Raw genomic sequence first — 26,184 nt, forward strand, 5'->3', positions numbered from 1 at the left:
AGGGAGGTTCATCGCAGCAATGCGTACCTGGAGGGCATTCATTCGGGTCAGGCTGCCCATCAGCGATCGTTCCAGGCTCTGGCCTCAGCACTGACGGCAGCCATTGTCCCTGTCTCCTGCCTGCCTCTACTAACTCCCTCCTCCCAGTCTCCTGTTCCTCTGCCTGTCCCACCCACACCATCAGACCAGCCTGCACACACCTCAACACCCAAGAGAAGCTCATCCAAACATAAGCACCACAGATCACCCAGACATTCACACACGCAACATTCTGATGCAGACATGCCAACAGTCACTACCACCTCTGTGACCCCCACCTCCTCGTCTCCCTCCTCCCTCCCTGTGACGTCTACACTCACACCTCCATTCACCTCACCATCAGCCAGTGTTTCCATCACCAGCACACCCTCCACTCCAGTCCGCACACGTGCAGTCACCATCCCCACTGCCATTTACACGTCCCCTGTGTCCTCTCCCACTGTGTCTGTCACCCCCTCTTCCACACCACACAAACGCAGCCACCCACCCACCCAACAGCCATCCACCTCACGACAGCCTATCCCTCCTGCACCTGCACCCAAAGACAGCAAACGTGACTCACCTACAACCACATCCTCTCCCTCCACTCCCATTCCCACTGTACCTACCACTCTCCATTGTCCCAAGAAGCTCTTCCTCGCCACTACTAACTTCTTTCCTGACCCTGAGCCCCCCCCTCCTTCTCGTCGGGGTAAGAAGAGCACCTCAGCCACCACCAGCCCTGCAGCCCCCTTGACAAGGGTGCAGGGGTATTGGAGCCCGCCAGCCCGCATGTCTGGATCTTCGCCCAGCAGCAAGGGGACAGCCAGCCCACCCCCTGGGAAGAGGAGCAGAAGGCGGAAGGGGCGCCGCAGGAGCCCGCCTTCTACATCCCCCCCGGACACCACCCAGAGACAGTCACCTGCCACAGCTCCAAAGGGAGGAAAGGGCCACAGGCCGACGACTAAGGAGGGCAAGGGCAGCAAGTTGGAGAGGTCAGGCAGCAGGCCTGCTGCCCAGGAGGAGCCCACAACCCCCATAGCCGCTGCCCCGGGAGGAACCGGCACAGCTGCCCCGGGAGAGCCCACCAGCCCCATAGCCGCTGCCCAGGGAGGACCCAGCCCAGCTGGCCAGGAGGGCCCCACCACCCACAGCCCAGGTGGGCAGTGAAGGAGCACCATCCCCGCTGCCCAGGAGGGCACCACCAGGCATTTAGCAGTTGGCCATAGACCGTCCGCCGTCTCAAGAACCGCTGAACTGGGCCCTTCAAGGCAAGAACCGCTGAACTGGGCCCTTCAAGGCAAGAACCGCTGAACTGGGCCCCGCCGTCTCAAGAACCGCTGAACTGGGCCCTTCAAGGCAAGAACCGCTGAACTGGGCCCTTCAAGGCAAGAACCGCTGAACTGGGCCCTTCAAGGCAAGAACCGCTGAACTGGGCCCTTCAAGGCAAGAACCGCTGAACTGGGCCCTTCAAGGCAAGAACCGCTGAACTGGGCCCCGCCGTCTCAAGAACCGCTGAACTGGGCCCTTCAAGGCAAGAACCGCTGAACTGGGCCCTTCAAGGCAAGAACCGCTGAACTGGGCCCCGCCGTCTCAAGAACCGCTGAACTGGGCCCTTCAAGGCAAGAACCGCTGAACTGGGCCCTTCAAGGCAAGAACCGCTGAACTGGGCCCCGCCGTCTCAAGAACCGCTGAACTGGGCCCTTCAAGGCAAGAACCGCTGAACTGGGCCCTTCAAGGCAAGAACCGCTGAACTGGGCCCTTCAAGGCAAGAACCGCTGAACTGGGCCCTTCAAGGCAAGAACCGCTGAACTGGGCCCCGCCGTCTCAAGAACCGCTGAACTGGGCCCTTCAAGGCAAGAACCGCTGAACTGGGCCCTTCAAGGCAAGAACCGCTGAACTGGGCCCTTCAAGGCAAGAACCGCTGAACTGGGCCCTTCAAGGCAAGAACCGCTGAACTGGGCCCCGCCGTCTCAAGAACCGCTGAACTGGGCCCTTCAAGGCAAGAACCGCTGAACTGGGCCCTTCAAGGCAAGAACCGCTGAACTGGGCCCTTCAAGGCAAGAACCGCTGAACTGGGCCCTTCAAGGCAAGAACCGCTGAACTGGGCCCCGCCGTCTCAAGAACCGCTGAACTGGGCCCTTCAAGGCAAGAACCGCTGAACTGGGCCCTTCAAGGCAAGAACCGCTGAACTGGGCCCCGCCGTCTCAAGAACTGCTGAACTGGGCCCTTCAAGGCAAGAACCGCTGAACTGGGCCCCGCCGTCTCAAGAACCGCTGAACTGGGCCCTTCAAGGCAAGAACCGCTGAACTGGGCCCTTCAAGGCAAGAACCGCTGAACTGGGCCCTTCAAGGCAAGAACCGCTGAACTGGGCCCCGCCGTCTCAAGAACCGCTGAACTGGGCCCTTCAAGGCAAGAACCGCTGAACTGGGCCCTTCAAGGCAAGAACCGCTGAACTGGGCCCTTCAAGGCAAGAACCGCTGAACTGGGCCCTTCAAGGCAAGAACCGCTGAACTGGGCCCTTCAAGGCAAGAACCGCTGAACTGGGCCCCGCCGTCTCAAGAACCGCTGAACTGGGCCCTTCAAGGCAAGAACCGCTGAACTGGGCCCTTCAAGGCAAGAACCGCTGAACTGGGCCCTTCAAGGCAAGAACCGCTGAACTGGGCCCTTCAAGGCAAGAACCGCTGAACTGGGCCCCGCCGTCTCAAGAACCGCTGAACTGGGCCCCGCCGTCTCAAGAACCGCTGAACTGGGCCCTTCAAGGCAAGAACCGCTGAACTGGGCCCCGCCGTCTCAAGAACCGCTGAACTGGGCCCTTCAAGGCAAGAACCGCTGAACTGGGCCCTTCAAGGCAAGAACCGCTGAACTGGGCCCCGCCGTCTCAAGAACCGCTGAACTGGGCCCCGCCGTCTCCAGAACCGCTGAACTGGGCCCCGCCGTCTCAAGAACCGCTGAACTGGGCCCTTCAGGGCAAGAACCGCTGAACTGGGCCCCGCCGTCTCAAGAACCGCTGAACTGGGCCCTTCAGGGCAAGAACCGCTGGCCCTTTGGCAGACGTGGCAGGGCAGGATCTATCTCGGGCAGGGCTGCAGGATGTCCTCTGGCCAACTTGCCTCCTCCAGTGGCAGTGGGGTCTGTTATGGACTGTATGGACTGTGGCTTTGCTCTCCCCAGGATGGCCCAGTGGGCAGGCCACCCACTGTATGGACTGTATGGACTGTGGCTTTGCTCTCCCCAGGATGGCCCAGTGGGCAGGCCACCCACTGTATGGACTGTATGGACTGTGGCTTTGCTCTCCCCAGGATGGCCCAGTGGGCAGGCCACCCACTGTATGGACTGTATGGACTGTGGCTTTGCTCTCCCCAGGATGGCCCAGTGGGCAGGCCACCCACTGTATGGACTGTATGGACTGTGGCTTTGCTCTCCCCAGGATGGCCCAGTGGGCAGGCCACCCACTGTATGGACTGTATGGACTGTGGCTTTGCTCTCCCCAGGATGGCCCAGTGGGCAGGCCACCCACTGTATTGACTGTATGGACTGTGGCATTGCACTCCCCAGGATGGCCCAGTGGGCAGGCCACCCACTGTATGGACTGTATGGACTGTGGCTTTGCTCTCCCCAGGATGGCCCAGTGGGCAGGCCACCCACTGTATGGACTGTATGGACTGTGGCTTTGCACTCCCCAGGATGGCCCAGTGGGCAGGCCACCCACTGTATGGACTGTTTGGACTGTGGCTTTGCTCTCCCCAGGATGGGCCAGTGGTCATGGAGTCCCCTCGTGGATCTGGCGTCGTGTACTCAAGTGGCTGAGGTGCCCCCCCTTCCCTTCCCCCTGAGGTGCCTGTCCTATTTTCTTTCTGATGCCCCTACAGTGTTCTCTCCGTGGAGTTCTTGTCGTGGGACTGGGCCTTGCCCCTTTGCACAGGACCCCTGTGATCCACGGACAGTGGTTGGACTACATTTAGTAGCTGTATATATTTTGTACATAGTTTATTTATTTATTTGGATTACTGGTGTCCATATTTCAATATATCTGCCCGTTTATGATCTCTTCTTTTGGTCTTTGCATTATTTCGGAGGGGGGTGGTTTGTGGGTTGTGACAGTGATCTGTGGGAATGCATTGATGTGTGTGTTGTAGTGGGTGTGGCTGGGTGGGTGTGTGCCGGTAATCTTTTCCCTCCCCTGTGTCGTAGGTGCAGTACTCACCGATGTCTTCCGCGCCGCCGGGCGTGCTCCTGGTATATGAGGAGGAATAGGAGTGCGGGGATGACCTGTAACTCTGGCTCCATACTGCCGGAATCTCGCGTGGAGTGCGTAGAGGTGAGCGTTTTCCCGTTCGTAGTCTGTTTCCGCCGTGTTCTTATCGGCGGTGCTCCCGCCCCGGAAAAGGTGGCAGATTGGTGGGTCGTAATAGGGTGGGCGGTACTTTGTCTGCCGCCGGGCTGTTGGCGGGAACCGCCGCGCTGTTTGTTTGTACCGCTGTGGCGGTCGGAGTGTTAAGTTGGCGGGCTGTGTTGGCGGTTCCCGCCAGGGTCAGAATGCCATTTTTAATACCGCCGGTCTGTTCACGGTCCGACCGCCGCCTCTCCGCCGACCGCCAAGGTCAGAATGAGGGCCTTGATCTTTCAGAGCTTGTTGCAGTGGCCTCATGAATAATCTGCCATAGGGGACAATGAATATGCAAGAAGCCATTGACTCCAGCAGTGATGCCACTTGCCTGCCCGATGGACGAGGAGTGGGGAGGAGAGTGAAAAATGTTGTGTTGATTGAGGATAACCTCTCCTCCAAAGGATACAGTCTTGGTTGTTTTGTGTCGAAAGTCGCTCCCTGTAGTGTAGTTTTTGAGTCGATATTTGTGTAGACTTTTTCAAATTGACTCGTAAGTCCAGGTTTTGAAAAGGTTTTGCAGCAGATCTGATAATGCTCTTCTCCAAGAGCTGGGTATTCATCTGCCCCTAGCCCTGGGGTATTTAATATGTACTTCGGGGTCCCGCACATATTCACAAATATTTAGTACTGAAATTCAGTGCTAAAAGGCTGTCAAAACATACCTTCAAACAATAAAACAGTCAATTCTAATGAATAAAACAAGCAACCTATGCATAGCACATCAAGAGTAGTACAACACCTGCTGCAAAATGAAAAACACATCATACAGTAGGGGCAGAATTAAAATTACTGGCACTCCATTATGATAAGATGCGAAAGTGGGCAGGGTGTATCAAGCTGTTAACAAAGAAATTACTCAGCCCCAGTAGCTCTAGAGGTGACTTTCAAAGAGCTGAGTTTTTGCCTAATTCGCTACATTTTATGGAGATACCTTGAAACTGCAAATGCAATGTGATGGCTAGTGTCGATTTGTAAAATTTGCCAGACCTTCCTATGCTGGTTAGTTCCCAGATTCTTGCATTTTGGGAATACCCTCTCTCTCCTGGACTCACTGTACTCTGGACAAAAAAGCAGGACATACTGAACTGTTTCTGCACCTGTATCATGTGACAGACAAGCCCGCTCTAATAATCTAGTGGAGCAGTCCCAGTTTGCTGTAAACAGCCTGGTCTCAGGGTCCCATATCTAAATTGCAAGTAGAGCTTCCTAGCAAAACAAGGCTCTATTTCATCTTAAAAGTGCTCTGCTTTCAATTCATCCTTCAACTGAAGGAAAGAGCCTGTCAGAGAACCTAGGACTGGCCTAGACAATAAAGTACTCAATTTGTGCTGCTTAAAATTCCTCTTGAGGGATGCTTTGGAGATAGAGGGAAAAAAACCCTAGGAGCAATCCACAGCTTTTCACTCTCCATCATTAGCAGGGTCTCTCTGACATATTTTATCCAGGAAAGATGACTTGACCTTGGGAGACTTAGTATCTGTTTCAGCCCTTGTTGGTAAAAACAGAGTTCAGGAGTTATTCAAACCCTCCTTCAAAATAGTATTGGCCTTACAGCAATGTCCTCAGAGACTGGCTTAAGCCCCACATTCATCCTTAAAGGGAACAAGGGAGTGCTTCCTCAGAAATCAGTAATATGATATCTCCAAGACTTTAACAGCCTTGTGCCCCCAAAGCTCTGTACCACAATGTGCACTGCCAAGAGCTTGGTGTGTATAAATTTGTAAAGTCCCCACTGTGATACTCCAAAGTAATTCTACGTCCAGAGACATGTGTGACCCAATCCATATGCTCATTAAGGGTGATCCCAAGCTATTCAAAGGTTAGGACCTGTTCTAAAGGAATCCCTTCAAAGGTAGGGTTGGATCTTGTTGCGTTGCATGGGTTGAGCACTATGGCCCTCATTCTAACTCTGGCGGGCGGCGGTTGCCGCCCGCCAGGCGGGAAGCGCCATTTGGCCGCCACACGGCCAAAATACCGCTTCCCGCATTCTAACATTCCCGCTGGGCCGGCGGGCGCTAAGCAAGTTAGCGCCCGCCGGCCCAGCGGGAATGAGGGCCGCAACACAGGAGCCGGCTCCGAATGGAGCCAGCGGTGTTGCGGCGGTGCAACGGGTGCAGTTGCACCCGTTGCGCTTTTCACTGTCTGCTAAGCAGACAGTGAAAAGCCGCCCTGGGCCCTGTTAGGGGACCCCTGCACTGCCCATGCCAGTGGCATGGGCAGTGCAGGGGCCCCCAGGGCCCCCAGGACACCCGTTCCCGCCAGCCTCTTCCTGGCAGTAAAAACCGCCAGAAACAGGCTGGCGGGAAGGGGGTCAGAATCCCCAAGGCAGCGCTGCTTGCAGCACTGCCCTGGCGGATTCGCCCAGCCGGGGGTAAACCGGCGGGAAACCGCCGGCACCGGTTTTCTGAGCGCGGCTTTACCGCCGCGGTCAGAATGGGCTAGGAAGCACCGCCAGCCTGTTGGCGGTGCTTCCGTCATCCACGGCCCTGCCAGTCAAAGACCGCCAGGGTCGGAATGACCCCCTATGTATTTTGTTTTTGCCAAATTAAGTTCCAGGCACCTCTGCTTACCGAAGCTACTAAAAACCATCAAGGTTATGAATCGGCATGGGCGATTTAAATAACAGGAGTATGTCATCTGCAAACATTAGGGTGGGCACCTTGATGTTGGCTCATCTTGAGCATCAATCACACATATTCAGTTAAGCAATCAAGTCATTAACATACAGTTTGAAAAGGGTTAGGGCAATGACGCAGCCCTGCCTAATGTCTCTCATTACTGGAAATGGCTTGGTCACTCCTCCTAAATAGCCACTTCTGACCTGGGCAAAATTCTGTGCATAGAGCCTTACGATGATTTCAAGGAGGTATAGCTGAACTCCCATGTAGGCTAACACTTGCCACAGCGTGTCTGGATACCAAATCGAAGGCCGATCTCACATCTACGAATGTCACATATAAAAGTCCACGTTCTAAGAAGACAGTTTTCCAAAATAACAACTGAAGGCTAAACACTTGATCAACAGTAGACACCTGTTCATGAAATCCCGAATGCAGGGGAGTTAAAATATCATTAACCTCCATCCACATCTGCATTCTTTCTAAAATAACTCTATTAAACAGTTTTTGTGTGCATTGATGAGACTGATATGTCTATAATTTGTTGGTAGTTGCTGTTTTTGTGTATTGCTAGAATTTCGGACCCTGCAAAAGATGCAGGAATGGGCATCCCATTCATGAGAGCATTGAATAGTAACTCAAAATATGGACCTCCAACATCCGGCTCGGCCAAGAACAAATCATCAAGGATCTTGCATTACCTGGTGCTTTGTAGGAAACACATTTTTTTAAAACATTTTTAAAGGTTTTATTGTGAACACTGCAATACAGTACAAAACCCAAATGAGATCGAAGTCCCAGCACTTGTAAGCAATTGTATACAATAAATCAGAAAATTGGGAGAACGGATAGGACAATGGGATATTGTCAATCGTGGTTTGAAAAACATATTGTAATGATCAAGTCAAACGGGAAAAGGGAAGGTGGTAGGAGAAAAGGTGTAGATAGAGATAAGAGATATGAGATGGGGAGTAAACAAAATGTTGTGTTAGAAGACCCTCGGGGTAAGGTAAGAGAAGGAAGGGAGGATAAGCAAATAAGCAAGCCAGCCGGGTGGCGTGGGCATGAGTGCTGAGTCATCAGGCCCCCTGGAGGTAGAGGGTAGGCTCCGTACAGTGTAGACACCTGGATTGGGAACAGGTCATAGGGCGCATGTACCATGGGGCGTCCATGCCAGGCCGGGTATCTTTGCCTTGAGGGTAGTATACCCTAGGGTAGTGCATTGTCAAGGGAATCGCGCAATCAGGAGATTGGGGCTTAGATCTTTTGTCTTCACTCAGCCAGTTCCTGCTTAGTACTAAGGGGGTCATTACGACCTCAGCGGTCTTTTCGCAAGACCGCCGAGGTACCGCCGTGCTGAAGACCGCCAGTGGTGGCGGTCTTCCGCGCCGCGTATTATGACGGCTGGCAGGCCGCCGTCCTTTTTCGTACGGAAAGCCGCCAGCAGCCATACTGGCGGACGGCGGGAAAGTGGAGGTTGCTCAACCTCCACCGCCACGTCAACAGAACACCGCCCACTGAATCACGTCCCATGATTCAGTGTGGCAGTGTTCTGGTGGCGGAGCTGCCCCCATGGATCCCGTCCCCTCCCGGAGGATCAATGGACAAGGTAAGTTGATCGTCCGTTAGGGAAGGGGGTGGGGGGGGTTGTGTGCGTGCATGGGGGTGTGAGAGTGTAGAGGGGGTGAGTGAGTGAGTGTATGCGTGCCGGGGGCTGCTGTGTGTATGGGAAATGTGTGCGGGTCGGACGGTGTGCATGTCTGTTTGTATGTGTGCGGGTATGTGTTGTCCGGGTGTATGTGTGCGGGTAGGGGTGTGTATATGTGCATGTTAGGGGTGTGCGTGTAGGGGTGTGTATATGTGCATGTTTGGGGTCGGGGTGGGGAGGGGGGTTGTGCCACCTTTGGGGGGTGGCAGAGGGGTGGGGGTGTGGGGGGAGGATTCGTGTGGGGTAGCGGGGGTGGGGGATACCCCTATCAGTGCCAGGGAAGGAATTCCCTGGCACTGATAGTGCCTACCGCCATGGATCTCATGGCAGTTCCCAACCACCCGAGATCCATGGCGGTATGCAAGGTCCTGATACCGTCGGCGGTCTAGTGACGACCGCCGGGCTGCAGACCGCAATCTCCAGCCCAGCGGTCTTCACCACCATGGCTGTCGGAATGGTGAAGTGGCGGATGACGCGACATTTTTTTTTCCGCCGGCCTGTTTGCGGTCTTACCGCCGCTTTACCACCGACCGCCAGGGTCGTAATGACCTCCTAAGTGTCCTACCAATGGCTCGGAAAGGTGAGTCTGCAAAAGGAGTCTGCTAAAGGAAATAGGAGGGACCAGTATCGAGTCTCTGGTAGAATTGGGAAAGAGAAAAAAGAGGAAGAAGGGAAGAAGGGGGGGACTAGTGAGGAGGGGAAAGAAGGGAGAAAAGAAAAAGAAGGGGGAGTAGGAAAGGGAAGGGGAAGAGAGGAGGAGGAAAGTGGGGGGGGGAGGGCTTATGGTTTCGGGTGATCTACGGTCGTTCCCCCAGTGAGGAAGGGGGCCCACACCTGGGTAAATATTTGAGCTTGGTCTTGCAGGTTGTAGATGATTCTTTCATGCGTGGCCGTGCCGGTCATGGCTATGATCCACTCTTCTGGGGTTGGAGAGATCTCTGACCGCCAGTGACGGAGTCTACAGATTTTTGCAGTGGCTAGTGCTGTATGCTGCAATCCTTTGTGCGGTCTGGAGAGGTCTGGGAGGGAGGTTGTGTCTTGTAGGAGTATAAGAGAGGGGGGGAGCGGTGACGGGAGTAACATAGATTCGGCCAGGGTGGAGCTCACAGCATCCCACAGTGGTCAGACCGTTGGGCAGTCAATTAAGATATGTTTTAGGTCACAGTATGTCTCTGGACATCTCCAACACTTCGAATGCGGGAGGAGCCCAGTCCTATGCAATTTCGCTGGGGACCAGTGCCAGTTGTGTAAGACCTTAAAGAGGCAGAACTTTAATCGTGCCTCCCGGGTACCTCTGTCCAATTCTTCTAGGATGTCTTCCCAGTCATCTGGGTCTAAGGGCTGTTGTAACCGGGTTTGCCATTGTAAGCGTAGCTTCTCTAGGAGAGGTTGGGAGTAGAGCTGTCGGGTGATTAGGTCATAAAGACCTGCCATAACTCCCCTATATTGTCCCCACTGCTGCAGGTAGGCCACTATGGGTGAGGACTGAGACCCCCATCGGGTAGCATCGGTCCCCTGGGAGATACAGTGCTTAAGTTGTAAGTATCTCCATTCTTGGCTCGGCTGGAGATCAAATTCTTCCTGTAACCTTTGGAAGGATTTGAGCATGTCGTTTTCCAGGATCTGAGAGAGAGTGTGGATGCCAGCCCTCCTCCACTGTGGCCAATTGAGCACTTCACCACCTATCCGAAGTCCGCTATTGCGCCACAGGGGGCCTGGGCGTGTATGAGGGGATGGACCCCGTTGGAAACAATCCTAATTCGTAGGCTCATTTCCTGACTCTAGGTGGGAGGATATGCCAAGTTACTAGGTGCCCTGCTTAGGACAACAATAAAGGGGCCCAACTCATCTGCTTGTAAGGCACTATCTTTTGCAGTGAGGAAATACAAGCTGGAGAAATGTGTAATCCATACCTCAGCAACAATAATATTTTCAATGAGGGCGCTGCCCTCCTTCCTCCATGTGGCCTTAAATTCCAGAAGGTGCAATGGTCACCTTCCCTTGCGGTAGTCAATAGATCCTCCCATTTCCCTTGGTTTCATTCCTTCTTGGCCTTACTGACAGGCTTTTTATATATCACCTGCCATAGTTCTAAGGAGTTAATTCTTGCAGTTAGTAAGTATTTAGTGGCAGCATGGCATATACGTAATCGTTTTGTAAACAAGGACTAATGATGATTGATTATGTGAGATTTTAGATATGAGCAGCTTAAGATTTTATGTATTTATTTGTTCTATTTAATAATTGTATAGGCTACAAAATGAGTTTTTAATGTATTGTGATGCCTCGATGGCTAATTTGACCGAATAAAGTTGTTTATTCGGTCAAAAAAGATCCGCAAAATCTGTTGAGAAATGGGGCTGAAAAAATGTAACATGGTAGTAAGGGTTTTAAAAGCCATAGTTCTAATGAGCTAGCTCCTCCAGTTAGTAAGTCTCTAGTGGCAGCATGGCATATACGTAATCGTCTTGTAAATAAGGACTAATGATGATTGATTAGGTGGGATTTTAGATATGAGCAGTTCAAGATTTTATGTATTTATTTGTTTTATTTATTAATTGTATAGGCTGTAAAATGAGTTATGATGTAATGTATTGTGATGCTTTGATGGTTAATTTGACCGAATAAAGCTTGTTTTGATTGATATATCACCTGCCAAGCTTGTATCATTATTCTGTCCTGTGCCTTCATTGAGGCAATTTAAATCAAGCTTGGCCTCTCTGCAGAGACGATTAGGGCCAAACAGGGGGCTTTTCTTGGAACCCGAAAATTTAGTTTCCACAAAGTAATGGTTAATGAGACCTTCAAAAAACTGTTTATGAAATCCCCCTATCGTCATTAGGCAGGCCTCCTGTTCCATTGACAGGTCTAAGCTTGAGCAAGTCCCCCAAGCTTTCCTCTACCAATTTGTATATCGACTCCACTTGCTCCTGGGAGTGTGTCATTATACTCCCTTTTATTCTACGCCGATTGGATGATACTTGGTGCCTACTGTCAAAAGGTTCGGGGTGATTCTCTGATCCTCTGCAAATTGGGAGATCCATGGCAAGAGCTAGGGCATTAAGGTTACTGTCATGTCTAGACACAACTGCCATATCAATATAGTATGACCAAAGTCTGACATCTACTGATATATAATATATTAAACCAGTGGTCAAATAAGGATTAAAGTGTGCTTCCTTTCCTATTGTAAATGTGGATACTCTGATTCAAGGCCAGAGCATTGATCTAGAGAGCTTGCGGGCCATATTTCAATAGAGGGGATTACCAGATCCAGAACAGACCAAACCATAGCTTCCTAATGCATAAAGTCTTCAATAGCAACCATAACCTACTTCTCATGCTGGTAACCTCTCGAATGCTCATTTGGCTAGAAAAGCCAATACTTCCTGTCACAAGAGCGAGAGCTGGTCTTCCATCAGCCGATCGGAGGAAGGTGGAAAAGGTGACGAGGTCTGTTGGAATGGGAGGGCATAGACCAGCAAGATAATTTGAAGCCCCTACTAGTCTGAAGTTATTTCCCACTGTTGGAGCAAGAGTAAACTAAAGATGCTTCTGAGTTGTGGTTGTCAGGGTGAGGAGGTGGACTGGGTCAACCCCTGGCTCTGGTCCCCACGAGGGCTGTGGGAGCCGCAGACACAAAAGGAATGTGATGCCTGCTGGATGTGTTGGCTAGGGAGAAATAAATGTAAATGCTAGCTTCTACCATAGCCATGGGTGGGGTGCAAGGCAGAGTGCAGTTGTTGTGGTGCCATAGTGAATCCCAATGACCTAGAGGTGGCCCTACTATCTTAAAACATTTCCAGAGCCAAATCTGCCTTTTCACAGAAGAGTTGAGCCACACTGAAAGGCATGTCCATAAGGGAGGCTGGCATCGCATCACCACTGTTGAAGCAATTGCTCTGCCCAGCATAGGTCGTATCTAATCAGTATCTTATTGTGAACTTCATTGCATCTCTTCTGTCAGCAATAGCTTGGTATACTATGGCCAGGGTCTCATCTGGGAACAAAGGCAGCACTTGTGCAACCATGTCCCTCACTGTGTGGGAATACCGACCCAATAAGCACATGGTGTTCATGGAACCCGGTACCAGGCTGGTGGGAGGGAAAATTCTCTTACCAAAGGTAACCAACCTCTTGGAATTCCTAGCAGGTGGTGTGGTAGGGAACACGCTGGGACTTATCTGGGAGGTTAAGGCCTTCACCACCAGACTTTCAGGGGTGGGGTGCTGGAGAGGAAGGCTGGGTCCCCGCGAGTGGGATGGACTTGTGTACAGGAGTGCTTGTGCAGTACTTGGCCCAATCCCTAAGAAGACATTTGTGAGGGCTTTGTTAAAAGGTAGTAAGGGTTCTGAGGAGGATACTCCAGGCTGAGGCAACTCTGTCAAAATGTTAGTCTTGACCTCAACCATGGGCAGCATCAGGTCCTGGACCTCAGCTGCCCTCTAGACCACCATCATGAAAGAAGGTCCTTCTTCTGTAGCCACAGTGGGAGGAGAGAGGAGGCCAGTGTCTGGTGAGGTGCCCGGACCACTGGGGTCAGCCGGATCTTCCTTCCAGGTGTCATTGGCCATGGACTCTGCTAGGGGGTCGGAGTAGCCATAGAGATCCTCAGCTCCCCTTCATTAGTGTTCCTCAGTTGGCCCTTCCGGGAAATAGGGCTCCATCTCTGATTCAAGCAGTGTGAGCCTGGTCATTGCCAGAGTTGACATTGTGTGGTGTCGATCTGGCTCTATATCCTAGTCAGGAATCAGGATGGGATTGGTGATGCCAATAGGCATCAGCGGTGCTGGAAACAGTACCACTGGAATGGTCCCCAGAGGAGGTTGCAAAGCGGCAGCCACAACCAATCTAGATCTGCCAAAGGAGAGGCCAACTGGCATACAGGGAAGACTTGCCAGAGGAGCTTCTGTCAAAGACTCTCCCAAACCTATGTAGCCTGAAGGTACTCCAGAGGGGATCGGCCACCCAAATGTGAGGTTCATGGCCATCACAGAATTGAGGGAGTTGGGCCAGGTTAGCTCCCGCCCCTGAAAACTCAGGGAAGTGCAGAGGGACCAATCAATCAATCAGGGATTTGTAAAGCGCACTACTCACCTGTGAGGGTCTGAAGGAGCTGAGGAGGGGAGGGGGAGAAGACGGGGTGGAGGTGCTGCTACTGCTTGAACAGCCAGGTCTTGAGAAGTTTCCCGAAGGTAAGAAGGTCTTTGGTCTGACGCAGGCAGGTGGGAAGAGTGTTCCACATTTTGGCGGGGAGGTGTGAAAATGGCCTGCCACCAGTTGTAGTTCTGCGGACGCGTGGGACGGTTGCGAGGGCAAAGTCAGCGGAGCGGAGATGCTGGGTTCGGGGTGTAGAAGGAGAGTCGTAGTTGGAGACCCCAGTATCCAATGCAGGGTGGACAGAAACAACCTGTGAGGGGGCCTGGATTTTCAGCATCATTTCTTTGTATTGTCCCAAGAGTCGGAGTGGTGCACAGAAGTCCAAGTGCACTTTGACTTCTTTCACTTCTTCTTAAGGGACATACCAGAATAAGTCCTGGAGCGCGACAAGGATCCACTCAAGCAACTCCAGGAGCGGTCCCATTACCTCCCTCATGAACGGGACCTGGAGAAGCACAGAGTTGCATGGCAAGCAGCCTATAGCTTCTTACCCATTTGCAGAGGGCCTTGGGATTTATGTTCTGGCACTCTGCGCAGGACACAGAGTTTTAGTCCCTCTTCAGGCACCACATACACCAGGAGCTGCTCACAGTGCTTTGTAGGGGGGCAATTAATACAAAAAAAACACTTACCTGCATCGTTGCCGCTGCCGCCACCACCACACTGCTCCACTGCTACAGGCTGCAGGCTCCCAGCCTGCCCTGAAGCCAATCCTGATGCTGCTCAGAGCAGCATTAGGAATGGCTGGGAGCGCCCAGCCAGCGCTCTCCCTGGCAGACTGGGAGCCTGTGCCTGCTCTTTCCAGCCGTGCTGCTGAACTACCAGCCAAAGCATTTAACCTGATTAAATCAGGGCTGCAGATCCTTCACTTTAACATAGGTCCACACCAACAAGTTTTAAAAAGGACTTTAAACACTTGGCTCATTTTCATGGAACGATCTAAGACCTTCCTGAAGCCATTAGATGGCAAAGTAAAAAAGTTGTATTATTAACAACACACCAGGGCTACATGAGATGGAAGGCAAATTGGTATAGTTTTATTGTTAACACGACTAGGATGTGTCTGAGTACAATTAAATAGGGGTGCTTCCTATTTCAATATTCTGTCTTGATGATGACCCGCCTGAACAAATTTCTTTGCTTGGGGTCGAAACGTCAACATTGTATTAGAAACTGTGGATTGACTTTGAAAAATTCAGCAGTCTCACAGTACCTATGGTTATAGGTTGCTATATGAGACTTGATACTTTTAACCACAGTTTGGTTTTAGTTTTCATGTAAATAGCACTGCAACACTTAAACTAACACATAATTCACTCACACTGCGCCATTATACAGGAGCACCTCGATTACTTTACTTTAAATTGTTGAACTTAAGTTTCCAATAAATGTGATATATTACTCACAAACCTCATCGGTACAGAAAGTTCTTTATGGTACAACCACTGTCATGGAGGTTAATTCATATCCTTCCCCCAGAGAAACCAAAAATTTTTTTGATATATTATGCTCCATCCAGGCTGGCAACGCAGTGCCAGGCTGGAGAGAGCACAGTGCATATTTGTGTTTGGCCGGTCTGAAATGGCAGGCCAAACATACATGCGCAATGAGGGGGAGTGCTGTGCACTCCCCCTCAGTGCTCGTCACAGCCTGTGGCATTGGCACTTTTACTACCAAATGATAATAAACATAGTTTATTGTTGTTTAGTAGTAAAAGGTTTGCAGCTGCTGCTGCTGGTGGGAGGTGGGGTTGGCGCTCCACTGCCCTAGCGGAGGAGCCACGCCTGACAGGCGCAGTGACGGCAACACCACAGATCTTTTTTCCTGCAGCACCCACTCTTTAGCTTTCCCTGTTGGGGGAGAAGAGGATTCTGGAGCTCAGGCATGGCTATTGCTGACTATTGCCACTCTTACTGGTTGTTTCTTAGGGTCCAGGCATAAAAAACATGGGTCTTGTTCTGGCATGTATTTTTCTAACCGGTGAGGCGCTGCCACCTTAGTTATTACTTACTAACGTTATTGTTTTCCTCTGCGAGCTCAGAAAGACTAGGATCTATGGGATAGTAAAGGGCTACATGTTGAGCAAGATTGAAGCATCTCAATAGTTAAAGAGATAGCCGTATCGAAAGCTTCATGAGGAATATTTGGTTTTGCAACACCTCAGGTTAAGATATATTGAAATGTGGTGGTACTGTCCAGTAGCAGAACTCTAGCTGGTGATCCAATTAAAGATTTTCAGCTACAGAACGATGTTTGTGTCTCATCATTCAACTTCAAAGGAGATCGTGAAGACAACTTCTTCTGCCTGTTACCACAGAGGATGATAATCATATGAGAAAATTATGCTGTGGCAGTGAATGCATAGGCTATGGTGCGTATAACCTCTATCTGATTGCCAACCTGGAGGATGGTCTTGAGACCATAACTTCTAAGCCAAAGGTGCAGCGGGAGCTAATGGTCTTGCAGTGATGTACTGGCTCTACTACCTCTATATGATTTCAATCTACTTAACCTCGAGAGGGATCAACAGCGATAGGAGTGGCAGAAATGAGGATGTCTTTGCTCTTCTTCCCTCCTGGATCTTTTGAACTGGATCCCCCCTTCAAGAGCACTTTGGTGTTCAGGGCTCAGATACAGTACATGTGGAATCCTCTCTGGAGGCCTTTTCACTTTCTTCTCCATGGCCTTTGGGATCTCAAGCTTACCCCTCAGTGTTCTCTTGGACATTTTTATACTAAATTCACCTTCAGCAATGGAACGGAATGGGAGGTTTGAAGACATACTGTAGGAGGTCGGCCTTGTATGTAGTGTGCAAAACCAGGCACACTGTGTTGAGGTTCTGGGCAACCAAACATTGGTTTACCGTGGTAAAGACTAGATCACCTAATGCTCTGATTTTTATGGTAGCTTGGTCAAGCAGTTAGGGTAATCTTGGACAAGTGCAAAGCAGTTGTTGTACTCACAGTATCAATAAAGCAAGACACACACTCAAAAAAATAACACGAGACCAATTGTAGGAAAGTACCATCTTGCCTGGCATGTTACCCCCATTTTCACTGTATGTATGTTTGTTTTTGCTTTTGTGTCTCTGGGATCCTGCCAGGCAGGACCCCAGTGATCATAGTATATGCCCTGTATGTGTTCCCTGTGTGGTGCCTAACTGTATCACTGAGAATCTGCTAACCAGAACCTCAGTGTTTATGCTCTCTCTGCTTTCTAAATTTGTCACTGCAGGCTAGTGACTAAATTTACCAATTCTCATTGGCACACTGGTACACCCATATAATCTCCTTGTATATGGTACTTAGGTACCCAGGGTATTGGGGTTCCAGGAGATCCCTGTGGGCTGCAGCATTTATTTTGCCACCCATGGGGAGCTCAGACAATTCTTACTCAGGCCTGCCACTGCAGCCTGAGTGAAATAACATACATGTTATTTCACAGCCATTTTTCACTGCACATAAGTAACTTATAAGTCGCCTATATGTCTAACCCTCACTTGGTGAAGGTTGGGTGCCAAATTACTTAGTGTGTGGGCACCCTGGCACTAGCCAAGGTGCCCCCACATTGTTCAGGGCAAATTCCCCGAACTTTGTGAGTGCGGGGACACCATTACACGTGTGCACTATACATCGGTCACTACCTATGTACAGCGTCACAATGGTAACTCCGAACATGGCCATGTAACATGTCTAAGATCATGGAATTGTCACCCCAATACCATTCTGGTATTGGGGGGACAATTCCATGATCCCCTGGGTCTCTAGCACAGAACCCAGGTACTCCCAAACTGCCTTTCCGGGGTCTCCACTGCAGCTGCTGCTGCTGCCAACCCCTCAGACAGGATTCTGCCCTCCTGGGGTCCAGGCAGCCCTGGCCCAGGAAGGCAGAACAAAGGATTTCCTCTGAGAGAGGGTGTTACACCCTCTCCCTTTGGAAATAGGTCTGAAGGGCTGGGGAGGAGTAGCCTCCCCCATTCTCTGGAAATGCTTTGATGGGCACAGATGGTGCCCATCTCTGCATAAGCCAGTCTACACCGGTTCAGGGATCCCCCAGCCCTGCTCTGGCGCAAAACTGTACAAAGGAAACGGGAGTGACCACTCCCCTGACCAGTACCTCCCAGGGGAGGTGCTCAGAGCATACAGCAGCACGCACAGAGAGAGGGAAATGCCTCAGGGGATTGTTTTTGTGCATGAAGGTGACCCTTCCTGCATAAAAACAGTCTTGCTTACAATGCCAGCAGCTTTGCACCATGGTGTAAGAGTGCCTGCGCTACCGCTGGGCAGCATGTTGTACGCCGGCGCAGGGATATCACAGGAATGTGCTGTATATTGTTAAGTACGGCACATTCCTGCCATTTCCCTATCACGCAGCACATCCAGGTGACTTGCTGCGCTGCGTGATAACTGCAGAAATAGGTCCACTTGTGTTTGGGAATTCTAGTGAAGTAGGTGTGAGGTTTGTAATTTAGCAGCCTGTGACCAGGGGATGCTGATGGAAATGTGAGTCAGGACATTGTTACCTCCATGCCTAAGAAGGGAGCCGAAAGAAACGCTCAGTAAAGACTCCTGGAATGCAAAGGGTGTCTGTGCGAAGAGCAGGTGACAAATCCTGCACTACAGAGCATAATCCTGACCAAGGAACGTGTTCAGCACGTCAGTCAGCAGAGAGACTGATAACATTCTGTACTTCCTGCCTGGGCAATACAACATGAAAATAAGCTTGGATACTTTTCCTTCAAACAAGGAAACATTTTACTACTAAGCTGATGATGAAGTTGGCTGGTGTCAACCTAGCTAACGTTCCTACTTGTGAATAGACCATTAGAGACAATTTAAAGTTTTTTTAGGATCAAAGGACAATTCAGAGGCTAATTTTACAGCCCTCTTCCTCTTGAAGGCAGTATCCCTCGGTGTTCAAGCAGGTACGTTTATTAGTGAGTCTTCATGCAAGATATTCATCCGGTTTTTGGTGTTGAAACATCTGGCAGCCAGTGTGTGATTGTTTCTTTCTAGGGCACACCCTAAAAGAAGTGGGGGCCTGAAAATCCTGCACTGTCTGATTCACTTTCTCGCACTATATCTGATATCAATTTGGATTTTTATGAGTTAAAAATGTACATGAACATTGCTTTGATAATATAATCTAGCCTGTGTTTGGTGTTGATGTTATTGTGGCATTAACCGCTATTAGTACTTGTTGGATTATTGACTATATCCAGGATACCAAAAAACCTTTGGGCATAGAACTTAGTTGTAATGAGTCCCAGGTGACAATTGTTCATTTACAGATCAGAAAAAACTCGGCATTTCAATTTGTCACTACCAATCGCAGTTGGGAGTTTCACAACAAAAGAGGGTACCGTGTAATCAGGATATCAGATGTCATTTTTTTCCAAGCCATAATATCTTAAACCTTAAGGTACTACGGTATTATCATTACTAGTCCGCCAACATAGAAAGGTGGCCACAATTCTAATTATTTAACATCATCCATACAAACATGGCCAAGTGAATCTTTCAGCATGATGAAATACCTTGTGTGCTCTGTAAGGACTGAAGCCATTATTTAAAAAAGTGCTCAGTACTTACTCGTTTTCGGTTTGATGATTGAGCGAGGGGCAATTTTGGAGCTGGAATCTGAAAAGAAAAAATTCAAACCTTAACAACCAACCTAGTAAGGCCCAGATGATGTCCGCATGTGCAAACATTTCCTTAGCGTTTCCACCAACCCCAGCTAAACCATAATGCTCCTCTGTCTTACGCAATAAGCTCCTCCCTACAGCCCCCCAGGCAAGTAAACGGCTGATGCACAGCAGTGAAAATGAGATACAGTAACAAATGACCCCAGATTTCACACGAATCATAAACCTAGAACAAGCATTTGCAATGCAACGGGTCTCGCGTTTGCTCATGTTAGAGCTGATCGCGTTGTAAACTCCTAACCCGACTTTTCACCTATCGGGCAAAAGTGCATTTATGTACATAACCCGAAAAAGTTAAATTAACTATGTAAAGCGCTCGACTTCTGCCAAGCGAGATCGCGCTCATAAATTAGAGAAAAAGAAGTCCACGAGCCCGATGAAAAACAGCGAGCCTCGCATGTTTTCTGTACTTGGTCTCTTCGCTCGAGGAGGGCTAGCCACCGGAAAAGGCATGACGTATGCTTGCCTTCGACTAATGAAAGCACGCAGATTTTATTAGGGAAGCCCACGAACCAATAAAAAGCACTGACGTGAAGTTGACAGGGCTCCGAGCCCTTTTATAAATACAAAAGCGTCTCCCTGCTATACGCATGCGCGAGCGCATGCAACCAGGCTCGACTCTAAAAAGCAGACGAAGCAGGGACCGGTGGAAGCCATGTGGATATGCCAAAAATGGGACCACGTTAGTTTTTTTTTTTTTGCAGTAGTGACAGTGGTACAGCTTTTGTTTATCCACACAAATCCATAAAAAGCATGGGATACGCATCTCCCACCCTCCATCCCAGCCTTTGGTTGTACTGAGGGGATGAAGCAACTTGGATTTATCTGCTAAATCAGATTTGCACCTTAAATCCTGTTTTATCTGTCGGGCCAGTGTCCATTCATTGCGTCTGCTTAAAGAGAAAAACATCATTTTCAAATTCCAAAACCAAATGGTGGAGAAGAAAAGGGGCCAGTGAACAGAACAGTGCTTTACATTATAATGCAAATAGAAAGAGCAGCATATACTCAGCAGCCACCATCACATGAGGCAGCAAGCTTCCCTGAAACATTCAGCAGTGCGGATGGCGGGTGGCGTAGGGTGTGTATGGCTGGGGAAGAGAGGGTTACTGCTCAGAGCTGTGAACTGAACACTGTGACACGCACAGTGAGCTACTAACTCAACAATTCAGGCTAGATGATATCCATCTACCACCAGTTCTCCACCATGGTTTTCTCCATTAAATTCATAATTAATGAACGATCCTGCTAAATGCAGTGTCCCTAAACACTTTATAAAATTGAAAGAACAAGACCTTTCATATATAGCAAAGGTTATTGTCTATGTAAAACCATCATTTGCTTTTTTTTTCTTCCAAAAACAACAGTGCATAGTAAAACTCTCTGATTATGAAATGAAAAAAGAGGATTAAAAATATGTTAGAGCGTATCTGTCGAACACCTTGTCCCCTTCTTAAAAAGACAAAAACAAACAGAAATTCAGTCCCATATTTATAGATGAAATCTGTTTAACTGAGTTGTTGCGCGTAACAAGAAGAAGCCCTAGATGTGTAACAAAGCACTGTGCGTGGACTGCCTCCGCCGGCGAGGACTGACAGCAGCTGTACACGCATCTCCGAAACCAGAAGGAAAACTAAACCAACTTACCAACCCTCCATTCCCACCTCTTCATCCCTCCCCCACCCTCACGGTTCCGTCTGCAGCTGCCAACCCCACCCGCCCTGGGCAGCGAGGTGGTAGGGTGACCACCTGGCACTGGTGCAAATTCTGGACAGGACTGTAAAAAATTCAGGACTAAGGGTCAAAATTCAGGACAAAAATTCAGGACAAAGGGTCAAAATTCAGGACAAAAATTCAAAAACAAACATCAGTTTTACAGACACACGCAAGAGAGGCCATGCCTCACTATGTTGTCAGTGCATTTATTTACTCTTTTTTAACATAGCACTATTAATTCATTGTGGACCTTTTGTGATTGCCTCCTGGTGTGCTACATTCAGGTGTCACATTACATCCTTGTTCAGTAGTAAATTAATGCCCTTCATGACAAGGCCATCACCCCTACCCAAATCTACCCAATCTTTCCTGAAGAGAAAGTAACAGCAAAATTTTGATTATGTTTCTGAACATTTCAGAACCCCTGGCAAACAGTTTGGGAAACATTAAGGTAATTAACCTTATGCTAGTTTAAAGAACTTGAACAAAAACATCTGGCTTACCCCAACCGCCCATGGACTTTCAACCTAATTTTTTTTAAAGAGGCAGGGCAGATGGTGTGGGTGACAGTCTCACACCTAATGATAGGATGTGATGTACCCATAACTAGTCTGTAGTCTCACTGCACTAGAGTGTATGTTTGGGACTCTACATTTATCTCAGAAATGGGAGCCCGGACTACCAATCAAAGATAATAAAAGAGTAGGATGAAATTGAGATCAAATTGGAGATCCACGGCAAGTAATTCAAAGGGTTGTTGCTAACAACTGGATAAATAAAGAAGAGAAGAACAAGGTGGGACAATACCTAAAATCAGACAAGATGGGTCCACCAAGACTATTTGAAGGTATTGGGTACCTGGGGAGTTGTCTGCACACAGAAGCAAAACAGAAGGGGCACTGTCAAGTGGTTGAACAATCAACACCCATCCCCCTTGGCAAACTCTTCTGGTGCAATGGTTCGCTGTTAGTGCTTGTGAAGGGTGAGGAGGGGCCAGACCTCTTGCAAGGTTGTGCAAGGCAATTGCCCACTTAGTCCATGTCTTTATATGGTTTTGAAACTGCCCTTTACTCTGCACCACTGTACTCTATGCCACTGTTCTCTGTACCACTCTACACCACTGCACTGACACTCTACTCTGCAACTCTGCACTCTACACCACTCTACTCTATGCCACTGCACTCTAGACACAATACTCTACTCTACACCACTCTACAATACTCCACTCTGCACCACTCTACACCACTACACTCTATGCCACATGAGTCTACTCTGCACTCCATGACACTGTACCACTCTGCATTACTGCACTCTCTGCTACTCTATTGCATGCCACTCTACTCCACTGCACTCTATGTAACTCTACCCCATGCCACTCTATGCCACTGCACTCTGCGCCAATGCACTCTAAACAACTGCACGCCACTGCCCTCTACTCTGTACCACTGTACTCTACGCCACTGCTCTGTGCCACTCTACTCCACAAAACATCACTGCACTGACACTCTACTCTGCAGTGTTGCACTCTCCACCACCGTACTATACACCAATGCACTATGTACTACTGCATTCTATGCCACTGCACTCTATGCCACTCTACTCTGCATCACTCCACTCTACAGCACTTTGCCCTACTCTGCACCACTCTACACTACACCACTGCACTCCCTGAAACGTGAGTCTACTCTGCAATCTATGCCACTCACCACTCTACACTACTGCTCTCTCTGCCACTCTATTGTATGCCACTCTACTCCACTGCACTCTATGCCACTCTACTCTGTCCCATGCCACTCCATGCCACTGCACTCTAAACCACTGCACTCTACGCTAACGCACTCTAAACAACTGCACTGTACCCCACTGCACTGTACTTTGCACCACTGGGCTCTACGCCACTGCTCCTATGCTACTCTACTCTACACCACACCACTATGCCACTGGCTTTAAGCCATGCTGAACAGCAGCTACTCTGGTGTATAATATGGCTAATGGCTAAAACACATTTGCAAAGCCAATAACTCTTTCGTAGATGAGACCTACTGGCTTTGCCAATGTTTGTTAGTACTATGAGGTACCGAGGTACCTGAAAGAACTGTAAAAAATACAATTACATCATAATAAAGGCTGCTACAAAATGCGCAAATAAATTTCGGTTAATTAAAAAAAAAAAGCACTTCTCAAATACAGATTTGAATAATATATAGTTTCTACCTAGTGCTAAAAAAATGTTATAACACTCCATTAAAACCACACACTCCACAGCTCACCTTGGAAAACCATTACAATACCTCTCTGAAAGAAATATCTTTGCCACCAGAAAACTTCAAGTGGCTCCTTTTAGTAAATTCAATGCAGGTTTTCAAGCCCCTTTGTATTTGCAGATTTACCAGTTGCCCACATTTGCATGTGTTTAGGGAAGGAGACCCCCTGGCAAGAAGGCCTGTTTTATACTAAGTTGTGCCTTTGAAGTAAGGGTGACTTCAAAGAGTGCCTAAGAAATGCACCAAGCCCCCTTTCAGTTCAATCCTGTCTGCCAGAGTTCCAGTAGGGGGTGTGGCAGTCCTTTGTGTGAGTGCAGGCCCTCCACCCTCCCAGCCCAGGAAGACCCATTCGAAATGCAGATGTATGCAAGTGAGGCTGAGTACCCTGTGTTTGGGGTGTGTCTGAGTGAATGCACAAGAAGCTGTCAACTAAACCTAGCCAGATGTGGATTGAAGGCACAGAAATATTTAAGTGCTAAGAAATGCTCACTTTCTAAAAGTGGTATTTCTAGAATAGTAATATTAAATCCGACTTCACCAGTCAGCAGAATTTTATATTACCATTCTGGCCATACTAAATATGACCTTCCTGCTCCTTTCAGATCAGCAGCTGCCACTTCAACAGTGTATGAGGCAGCCCCCATGTTAGCCTATGAAGGGAGCAGGCCTCACAGTAGTGTGAAAACGAATTTAGGAGTTTTACACTACCAGGACATATAACTACACAGGTACATGTCCTGCCTTTTACCCACACAGCACCCTGCTCTAGGGGTTACCTAGGGCACAGATTAGGGATGATTTATATGTAGAAAAAGGGGAGTTCTAGGCTTGGCAAGTACTTTTACATGTCAAGTCGAAGTGGCAGTGACTCTGCACACAGAGGCCTTGCAATGGCAGGCCTGAGACAAGGTTAAGGGGCTACTGAAGTGGGTGGCACAACCAGTGCTGCAGGCCCACTAGCAGCATTTAATCTACAGGCCCTAGGCACATATAGTGCACTCTACTAGGGACTTATAAGTAAATTAAATAGCCAATCATGGATAAACCAATCAATAGTACAATTTACACAGAGAACATATGCACTTTAGCACTGGTTAGCAGTGGCAAAGTGCCCAGAGGTCAAAAGCCAACAACAACAGGTCAGAAAAAATAGGAGGAAGGAGGCAAAAAGTTTGGGGATGTCCCTGTCAAAAAGCCAGGTCCAACACTGTCTTTAAAGCCGAAATTTCTCAGAGCGGCAACCAGATGTGGCTAATGAACCCTATGAAGAGCTTTTCAGCATTGATAGCCAGAAGCATCGCCTCCTGCCTAGATCACTTAACCTTATCTACAATGTGAAGTATTCCTTTGGTATTGTCCCCATGTTGCCCATGCGGAATAAACCCAACCTCATCCGGATCTAATTGTATAGGCATTGAGGTGTTCATTTAAGTGGCTAGAATGCTGGCTATGAGTTTGGCGGCCACGTTTATCAAAGAAATAGGTCTATAAGGGCTACACTGATCCTTATTTTTCCTGGCTTTAGGGATAACTGCTATGGAGGCCTTCAGCATGGACTAAGGGACAGTCCCTGTGCCTGCGAAGGAGGTAAAGAGCCTGGTGAGGACCAGGCATAAAGTTTGGCAAAAGGTCATGTAAAACAGAAAGGAAAAGCAGTAATGCTCAGGGTACTTGAAGGGTTTTAGGAATATTATGGCTGAAATGACTTCATCAATCCGAATGGGTTTGACAAGACACACAGCTAATTGTGGAGTGAGTTTAGTCACCTGGACGCCCTGCAAGTATGTAAGGGTATCATTATGTTGTAGGTGTATCAGTTAATGTTCTGCCATGTCTACGTCGAGCAGTTTAAGTTGGGCATATGCTGCATCTAACTTATGCCCCCCTGCACCCTTGTGCATTTGGGTATGGCTCCTTCACCTGCCCCTCCAGCTCTACCTTCTTTTATTCTTGCAGTTTGTTATTGGGGACAAAGATAGCAATCAGTTCCCCTCTAACCACGACCTTTAGTGTTTCCAATAGAGTAGCTATTGAGACCTCCCTAGTGTCGTTACCTGCCATTAGGTTAGTAATAGTCTAAGTAATAGCCCGGACGTGTTCCAGTTTGTGGATAATGCCATCACATAGCCTCCATGGTCTTGCTACTTGGTGGGCTGTCTGCACCAGCAGGGAAAGAGAATGTAGGGCATGGTCCAATAAAGACATGGGCTCAATGGACACCTCCCAAAGTGCAGGTACATCCAAGAAATAGTTGATGCGTGTGTACGTTGTATGGGTTGCAGAGTATTAGGTGCAGTCTCTAAGGCCTGGTGTGTTAATTTCCACAGGTCCTCAAGGTCCTTCCCATTACTACACCAACCCCCTTTGTGATAGAGCCCCTAACTGACCAAGGAGCTGACCCATCTGTAATTGTCATTATTCAGCTGCCTCGTATTAGGACTGCTGGTTCAGGGGAGAGTCTCCAGGAGTACTCGTAGCATGAACTGTGCCTGGTTTTCTTTTTCTCATTATGCAGTCACAATAGTGAGTGGATGTCCCTCGATTTGAATGTGGTATGCCAAAGCATTCCCCTTTACCTTGGCAACCTTACACGTGCCACTCCTCAG

General features: G+C 49.1%; 1 protein-coding gene across 2 annotated transcripts in view; it reads right to left on the minus strand.

Annotated features, from left to right (window-relative positions):
- Positions 1 to 26,184, minus strand: part of LOC138274931 (uncharacterized) — a 779,592-nt gene that overhangs the window by 569,220 nt on the left and 184,188 nt on the right. For both annotated transcript variants that reach the window (XM_069219061.1, XM_069219055.1), the window contains one exon: positions 19,486 to 19,533. In XM_069219061.1, coding sequence (XP_069075162.1) covers positions 19,486 to 19,533 — 48 coding nt within the window. The remainder of the gene's footprint in view (positions 1 to 19,485; positions 19,534 to 26,184) is intronic.

The sequence above is a fragment of the Pleurodeles waltl genome, chromosome 2_2, assembly GCF_031143425.1.
Source record: "Pleurodeles waltl isolate 20211129_DDA chromosome 2_2, aPleWal1.hap1.20221129, whole genome shotgun sequence".
Taxonomy (NCBI): domain Eukaryota; kingdom Metazoa; phylum Chordata; class Amphibia; order Caudata; family Salamandridae; genus Pleurodeles; species Pleurodeles waltl.